This window comes from Nelumbo lutea, chromosome 1 (assembly GCF_056320005.1).
Source record: "Nelumbo lutea isolate HS-2025 chromosome 1, American lotus-T2T, whole genome shotgun sequence".
NCBI classification, from domain to species: Eukaryota; Viridiplantae; Streptophyta; class Magnoliopsida; order Proteales; family Nelumbonaceae; genus Nelumbo; species Nelumbo lutea.
The window spans coordinates 163635078-163643845 of record NC_142684.1 but is presented as its reverse complement, the minus strand read 5'-3'; the positions used below and the strand labels follow the sequence as shown (position 1 = coordinate 163643845).

The window sequence follows — 8768 nt, the reverse complement described above, 5'->3', positions numbered from 1 at the left end:
CGGTAGGTGTCAATGGACCGGTTTTGGGTTGGATTCTGTCCAAATCAAAATCCATTTGGACGGGTTGCACGGACCAACAAGACATATTGAATTTGGACAGACTGGATGGACCAATATAACATATTGGATTGGACCTGATTTGTCCATAATGAATTTATATTGGATTGAGCCAATGTCTGGTCCATTGATAAAAGATAATAACATAGTTGTGAATGGACCAGATTTGAATTGAAACCAATCTAAATTAACAGGAATTTAAATAGATTGAACAGTCTTTGGACCGGTCCAAAATGGTCCCAAATATTCATTGGACTGGATTGGACTAGGTCCATTATAGATTCACATTGGACGGATCGGACTGGACCAAATCCAGTCCAATTGACACCCCTACCTACCGGTAACTGATCGTTCAGCTGTTATGCGACGCTGGTCTTTTCTCGATGAAGCCCTATCCGTCTATTTTCGGCCCTTACATATCAATCCTGCCTTTCTTTCCTTCTGTTTTTTACCGTTGTCGTCTTTTACCCAAGAAATCTCTGAACTCTGCGACAAACATGAGCATCTTGGATACAATACACGTCTCAGCGGGAGCTGTTCCAAGTTATGATCGAACAAAAGAATTGAGAGAGTTTGACGGTACGAAATCTGGCGTCAAAGGACTGGTTGACACTGGAGTTGCCAAGATCCCCCGTATTTTTCTAAGTCCGCCGGATGATCTGAAGGAGAAGGTAGTTTCCGATCGGACCCACGTTGACGTTGGGGTTCCGGTCATAGATATGAAAGGCGTCCGTGAAAACCCTTTACTTCGTGAGGAGATTGTCGAAAAAGTGCGGCATGCTTCGGAGACGTGGGGCTTCTTTCAGGTAGTGAATCACGGGATCCCTCTCAGTGTTCTGCATGAGATGATTGAAGGGATACGCAGATTTCACGAGCAGGATATTGAGGTGAAGAAAGAGTTTTATATACGAGATTCCACGCGAAAGGTAAGATTTAACAGTAATTTCGATCTGTATCGGTCAAGAGCAGCTAATTGGAGAGACACCTTGCTTTGTGTCATGGCTCCTCATCCTCCAAGTTTGGAAGAATTGCCACTGGTTTGCAGGTATCCAGTATTCCAGTATTGCGTCTTTGCGTCTCTCTCTCAAACAGGGTACTTAAGCATAATGACAGTTATCCCCCTGAACTTTGTTTTTCAACAGTGACCCCCTGAACAACAACACCACCGTCAGGTAAGAGGCCCAAGCTGGCAACCCCGATGCTGTTTAATTTTTCCAACGCCTTTAGAACAATTTTTGCTAGAACAAGGCTGTCAATAGGTCGGGAATTGACTTAACCGATTATATCAGTTCTGATTCATAATTGGTTTGGAAGCAATTCAGACATCAACCAATTTTGTAGTTAATAATAATATAGAAAGTCCTCCTAGGTTTTTTTTTCTTTTTCTTTTTGCAATTTTTTTGTTATATTTTGTGTTTAAAAGGGTAAGTTTGATAGATAGCAGATAATTTTGGTTAAAAAATATTGTTTTATCAGCTTACAAACAGTTGTTATTTTTCTGTCATTTTTATTGAGATTACATCATAAAAAATACTGTTTTATAATAGGTAATATTAATACACCTCAAGCATAACCGAGTCTAATTGGATCAGGACTCGATCGTCCTGATCAATAATTAAAATTAATGGTTCTGGGTTTATCATATGGACTAATAATCCCAATATATTGGCAGTTCTATTTAGAATAAATATTTTCACCATTTTGGTTTTTATTGCTGCTGGTTCATAAAATCTCATAATAATTTTACTTTCACTGTCAACCCAATCTACTGATGAGGGGGCAAAGTGCTGGAATCCAGAAATCTAGGGGCTTCATGTTGCAAAACAAAGCTCGGGGGTCAAAGTATATATACCATCCCCTATTTAGAGGGTGGCTATCCATTAACAAACCCTAACAAATATATATTTCAAATCAACACAACTTAACTGCAAACCCTGATTCCAACAATTTTGTCATGAAGATATTATCAATTTATTTTGCTTGTAGAGATGCAGTGATGGAGTACTCCGAGCAAGTAGCAAGCTTGGGGCTTACTTTGTTTGAGCTTCTGTCGGAGGCGTTGGGACTGAACAAGAATTACTTGAGAGATATTGGGTGTGCGGAGGGGCATGTGTTAATAAATCACTACTATCCGGCCTGCCCAGAACCGGACTTGACATTGGGGATTAGCAAGCATTCAGACAGTGATTTCTTCACTCTTCTTCTGCAAGACAGCATTGGTGGTCTCCAAGTTCGTCATGAAGATCAATGGGTTGATGTTCTTCCTATTCCTGGAGCTCTAGTAATAAACATGGGAGACCTTCTACAAGTATCAATCTATTAGCCAGTCGTTTCCATGAAAACTACCCAGAATTAATTCAACTTGATTCATCGTAAAACTGATCCTTTCTTTTTTCTTTTTGTATTTTCTATTTGGTGCAGCTTATATCGAATGATAGGTTTAAGAGTGTGGAGCATAGAGTAGTGGCAAAGCGTGTAGGACCAAGGATATCTGTGGCATGCTTCTTTGGGACACATCTTCAGCCATCAACAAAGATTTATGGGCCAATCAAGGAGTTGTTATCAGAGGAGAACCCTCCAGTCTATAGAGAAACAACCGTGCAAGACTATGTGGAATACTACAATTCTAAAGGTCTCGGTGGGGGCACTGCGCTGTCACATTTCAAGCTGTGAATTTGAATTCATGGTGAGTTGTTGGTTAGGCCACGCTCAATGTGGGACTTTGAATGAATTTCATATGGATTGTTGAATTTTTATATGAACATGCATGGTGAAACTTTATATGAAATCAAAGGCTCCCTTCTAGACAACTTTGTACTGATTTTTTAAGGGCATAGCTAGGTGCCTTCGAAATTGGAATCCTTAAAATTGGATAAACTCTGCCTCGGAACCTTAGCCTGAAATTATGAATTCATTAGTTGATTTGACGTGGTCACCAATGTTTTAAAAAACGATTCAAAAGTGTTTGGTTTTTGGGTTGATGGGTTGATTGTCTGGTTTGAATGGACAGTCTATTCTGATAAAAAAATTAAAAATATAATTAAAATAAAAACGGATAAAACTGTTGAATGGATTGATGGTTCGACCGCCTGAATTAATAAATTGTTAATTGATTCAACGATTTTTGGCCAAGGACTACATTTGGAGTAAAATGGTGTTTAGACGGTTCTTGGACCAAACGGTCTGACCATCTGGACCAATGACGGTTCAAAATCCATCAGGGTCACTGCACAGATGAAGGCCCAAGAAAAAAAAAAGTACAAAGAGATGGGTTTCTTTTGCCTCCGGGTGGGGGAGGTGGCCCATTTGGAAGTTTAAGGCTAAGAGCTCATTTGTGAGGGCTACTAAAATCAGCTTTACTAAGAAATAAGAATTGATTTATTTGATTAAATGAAGATGTATTTGGTTTTTAACCAAACATAACCTTTTGGGTTTCCACGTAGGGCCCATCTTGCAAAACCAGACGCTTCTGTATGAAAGCCCTGCCAAAGTAGGATTACATTGGGATTAGGATTCGAAAATGTTACCCCAATATAAGGTTAAGATTGAGGCCTTGGCAAACCTGAATTTAACTTAAACCAGGCATATATTTTCTTATTTGCACATATAAATACCATGTAAACCAGGGGCGGAGACAGGGGTAGACCAGGGGAACTATGGCCCCCATATGGTCCAGAAATCCATGTAAATTTCTCACCTTCCCCCACTCCTCACTCTAATGGTTGGCTCCTCACCTCTCCACCCTGATGTAATATATACATGTTTGTATGCATGTTTTTATATCAAGATTTTCAAAATTAGACCAGATTGGACGGTCAGACTGGAAAAATTGAGAACTGGTCATCTGTTTTACCTTAAAATTGTCTGTTTAGCAAAAAATCGTTGATTTGGTCAGCAAACTGTTGATCCAGTCAATCAAATCATTTAAATCGTTCAAACTGTTTGAATCATCCAACAGTTTTGGCTGTTATTTATTTATTTTTTAAAATTTTTAATTTCTTTTATCAGAACAGGCCACCTATTTGATTCAAACGGTCAGACCGTTCGACCCAAGAACTGGACCCCGAATAGTTCGTTGTCTAATTCGATTTTAAAAACCTTACTCTATATGCATCAACAATTTATAAGTTTTGAAGGCAAAATTTTCAATGTGACGTAAGTACAGTATCCCAAAAGTTGGTTAATCCTTATCGGCTAATTGTGAACACGAAGAACTAGAACAAAAGAAACCATGCTTGAAAGTGGAAAAAGTGTTCTTGAATTTGTGATTTTCCTCTGGTGGTCTAATATTATGTTTCATAAAACCCCATTTGATCTATTAATGTGATTAATTCTTTCTATTTATATTTTTGACTTATACTTTGGATCCAAACCTATTTAAATGTAGGTTGGTATGATACATAAATGCTTTAAACCAGCAGTTAAGGGTGTAGGGGGATTTTGATAGTTGTCAATATCAGTCTTAAAGAACTGAAAATAACGTTCTATTTTTGAAAGCATTTTTATTTTAATTTCATTTTGGAAACAAGGATTTTTTTTCCTGAGTCAAACTGAAAATGTTTTCATTTTGTTTTGAGAAAAATGCTTGTTTAAAAACATGTTAGTCTTTTTGCTAATGTGATATATATACTTTTTAGAAACGAGAAAAAAAAACCATATTAATTGGAGAAACACCCCAAGTATTGTGATTTGTGACAAAGATAGCTCCTATATTTTGCATATGTTTCTTGTGGATTACATGTAATAACCTCAAATAATATTTTAAATTGATGATAAGTAAATATTAAATCCCTGGCGATAATGGGATTTGATCCCAAGTTCTTGCTACAGTCAGCCAAAAACCTTACCAATATCAACTGAGCCAATTGACACCCCTGAGGAGTTGAGGTTGTATAAATTTAACACAAGAGATGGAGATGGACATCTTATCTCATTATCTGTGACGTGCTTGTTTTAGCATGAACCTGAACCTCATGCAAACAAAATCTCTGATCACCTGATATTCAACCTCACATCTGACATGCCCCATACATGTATGTTTAATTCACAGGGGTGATATCTGCATTTTCAGTGTGTGTGAAGAGTTTTTGCGCGCGGCTTTGGTCCCTCAATTGGGGGAGAGTAATATATATTAGGCCTACTTAGCAGGGTCGGTGGTGGCAGGGTAGATAATTTAAATTTATGGTCCCGTTTGGTTAATGGTAATAGGGTTTGGAATCGGAATTAGAATTGGAATAGGCTATTCCGATTTCTATTATTTGGTTGGGCAGAATTGAAAGCTCATTCCTATTCCTGGTGGATTGGCATGCTTCCATTTGAGGGAATGCCCATTCCCTCCCCCTCCCTTAGGAATGAAATTCATTCCAGCTGATTTTAATTCCCATTCTGATTCTTATTTAAATCAAACAGACTATGAAAATAGACCATTCCAATTCTAATTCCAATATATTTCAATTGTGATTCTGACTATGAACCAAATGGACCCTATTTTTATAATTGGAGCAATATTCAATTTTACTGTAATAAAAAGTGAAAAACATGAAAAAAGGCTTCCAAACTTAAACAATTCACCCAAAGTCGATCAATCCCACCTGAGTTTGTCCTAGACTTGTTCATGGGCCAGGTGGCTCGATGGGCCGGCCTGGCCCCTGGACGGGCTTGAACACGCAAATGGGCCCGCGGGCTTAACCTTGGGCCAAAAAGCCTGGCCCACAATAAATTCAAGCCGGGCTTGGGATTTGCCAAAATAGCTCGGCCCAAGCCCGGCCTGGCCCGACCTATGATTAAAGTTAAAAACCCTAGTCGAATACCCCTCTTTCTTTCACCTCTTTTTCCAGTCGAACCTCTCTTCTCCACATCCTTCATAGTTCTCAGTCCTTAGTCCTCACACCCTCAGGCAGCCACACAATTGGCGAGGCGGCGAACATTCATCAGCGCAACAACTCTGGTAGTGAGTTCTCTCCTTCTCTCTCTCTCTCTCTCTCTCTCTCTCTCTCTCTCTCTCGTTCCTCTTCTAAAATCTCACTTCTCTTTCAAATCTCAGACACCGGCGACGGCGAGGTGGCGAATATAGGCACCGGTGGCGGCAGTGAGTTCTCTCTCTCTCTCTCTCTCTCTCAGACGCAAACTGATCACTGCTAAAATCGTAGGTCACAGCTCACAGTCACCGTGAACTCAGCTCCGATGAACACAATCACCGGTGGTGAGTCCTCTTTACCATTTTATTGTGTTACAAAATTATCAGGGCCAGGCTCACTCAGCTCCGGCAAACACAATCACTAGTGGCGAACTCAGCTCGGGCTTCGGGCTTTTTATCAGAACCGGGCTCAGGCCTAACAAATTTCCATTAATGAAGAGTAAAAGCCCAGCCTGAGCCCGGTCCATGAACATGTCTAGTTTGTCCTAAGCCGTGTTGAGCGGATTTAGGTGACCAAATTTAGGCATTAACCATTGTCTAGATTTGGTTCATTGGGCTAAGCCTTGATGCTCATCTACACAAACCTGAAGTGCGTTTTACAAAGTTACCATAAAATTGCAGTATACCATCTTCACTATTACATTCTTCCATAAGCTTAAGGATGCATGCCTGGTCGGACCTCAACTTTTTATGTTATAGGTGTTGATTGTCCAAAAGAATGAAATAAGTGGATGGCTAACTTCAGGCGATAATTATCTCTTTTTTGGGGGGTAAGTTGATCCGTTGATGAAGTGAGGTTGAGTTGATATCAACCGGCCTAGGGGAGCCATGTTGTCGAATACCCCTAAAGTTTTATTGTCATTTTTATTAAATTATATATTATAAAAATGAATTTTTATATTGTTATTGTTGTAGGTAAGGTTCAAAGTATCGACACGTTGGTCGATACGTATTGATCCGGGACTCCACTGATACGCCCCTATAGTGGGTGTATCGGGGATCTAACAGGTTTAGGGGATGGAGGAGACCTAAACTGGCCCCCTGAACCGGTTTTAGAAAAAAAAATAGTATTGATTCGCTTAATATACCCATACCGGCATATGAGGTGTATCGATATTTTGAACCTTGGCCATAGGTGATGGGAGTAAAACCAACCTTTGGGTAACTGGACACATGGCATTCATTGGAGAGCTGTCAACTAACTCGCAAGCTGGACATTGGAAGCCTAGCGTGACGTAGGGTTGAGGAGAATCACCTAAGGGGTTGTGAGCTTGTCTCGTCGAGAGATGTGTGACCTGAAGAACGAACTGCCCTGAGTCCCTGTGAAGTCTTGATCAAAGAGAAACCTCTGATGACTATTGAGCCAAGGTATGAGGAAATGGTTTCCACGAAGACAAATTGCTGTCAAAGGCAAACACAAACTCCACCATGTGTACAGAGAGTGACGATTTGGCAGACCATGCAATAGAATAGTCGACACGTAAGGCACTCCATCAATTAGTGGGTCTTGGGCCCATGCCATGCATTCATAACATGACACACAAGCCTTCCAAGCATGCTCCACTTGAGCACCAGGTGGCCTAGCTTATCTCTAGGTGACTTGATAGGGCTCCAAGTGCCCTGGAGCTGAGCTCTAGGTATCCTGGCCAAGCTCAAGGTGTTCAAAGCCAAATACCAGATGTCTTGAGGTATGGAAATTGTCCCATACTTATCCAATACTTACGCTCACGATGTGCATCTAAAACCTATATAAATGTTAGAATAACATTTAATTCATACTTTATGCTTCATTGAATTCTCACCTATCCATTGGACAAATCAGTGAACTGACTTTATTGTTAGAGTTACAAGTTTGAGATATCACCTCGAGGCCTCTGACATTACTTCTTCCTTTGCAGGCAATTTCTAAACTGCTCAGGGGACCTTAACTGACTTTTGATGGCATTGATAAGTAATTACGAATGTCAAATATAATAGGTAAAACCCAATTATTCTGATTAAGAATTGGTTAATTCGGTTCCATGTCTATCTTGCAAGAAATTCAGGATTTGTACATTCTATCCTGAACTAGATCCGACCTATCGAGAGTGCTGATTTACATGCCATGTAGTCTTCCTATAATAAGGATTGATTCAAATCGGGATTCACCTACATTAATCTGATTCAAAATTTGATCATATCTGTAAGTAGGTGTGCTCATTTTTCTGTTTTTTTTAATTAACAAATTAAAAAAAAACTAAATATGTGGCTATTTAAACTCACCTACAACCAATACTTTCCTTTTTTATTGAAAAGTTAAATGAAACATGGGCAATAGGGTATCAGAGGTGTCAATTGGACGGATTTGGTCCAATCTGATCAAGTCCAATGTCAGCCCACTTATAAATGGACTAGACCTAATTCAGTCCAAATCTAATACAAACCAAATCCAATCGAATCCAATAAAATGTAAATGGATTGGACTCGATCCAAGCCAAACCGAATGAAATATCAAAAATTATATAAAAGCATTTTTAGCATTGAAAAAACACTTCTGTAAAAGTACTTTGATAAAAATATTTTCATAAAAATGTTTTTACAAAAGCACTTATTTGAAAGTATTTCAGAAAAGTTCTTTTGTAAAAGTACTTTTATAAAAAAATAAAACCACTTTTGTAAAACTACTTCTGTAAAAGCACTTTTTGAAAAGTACTTTCATAGACTTATAAAAGTACTTCTGAGAAGTGCTTTTGTACAAAAGTACTTTCACAAGTCTTTTCATAAATAAAAGTACTTTCCTAGAAGTGTTTTTATA

The 8768-nt window shown here is 39.0% G+C and overlaps 1 protein-coding gene across 1 annotated transcript; it reads left to right on the top strand.

Annotated features, from left to right (window-relative positions):
* Window positions 1–231: 231 nt before the first annotated feature.
* On the top strand, window positions 232–2867 carry LOC148878862 (1-aminocyclopropane-1-carboxylate oxidase homolog 1-like). Its single transcript, XM_088960231.1, has 3 exons — window positions 232–1102; window positions 2044–2365; window positions 2479–2867. The coding sequence occupies exons 1-3, from the start codon at window positions 441–443 to the stop codon at window positions 2728–2730; spliced, it is 1236 nt and encodes a 411-aa protein (XP_088816357.1). The 5' UTR covers window positions 232–440; the 3' UTR covers window positions 2731–2867.
* The last annotated feature ends 5901 nt before the right edge of the window (window positions 2868–8768 follow it).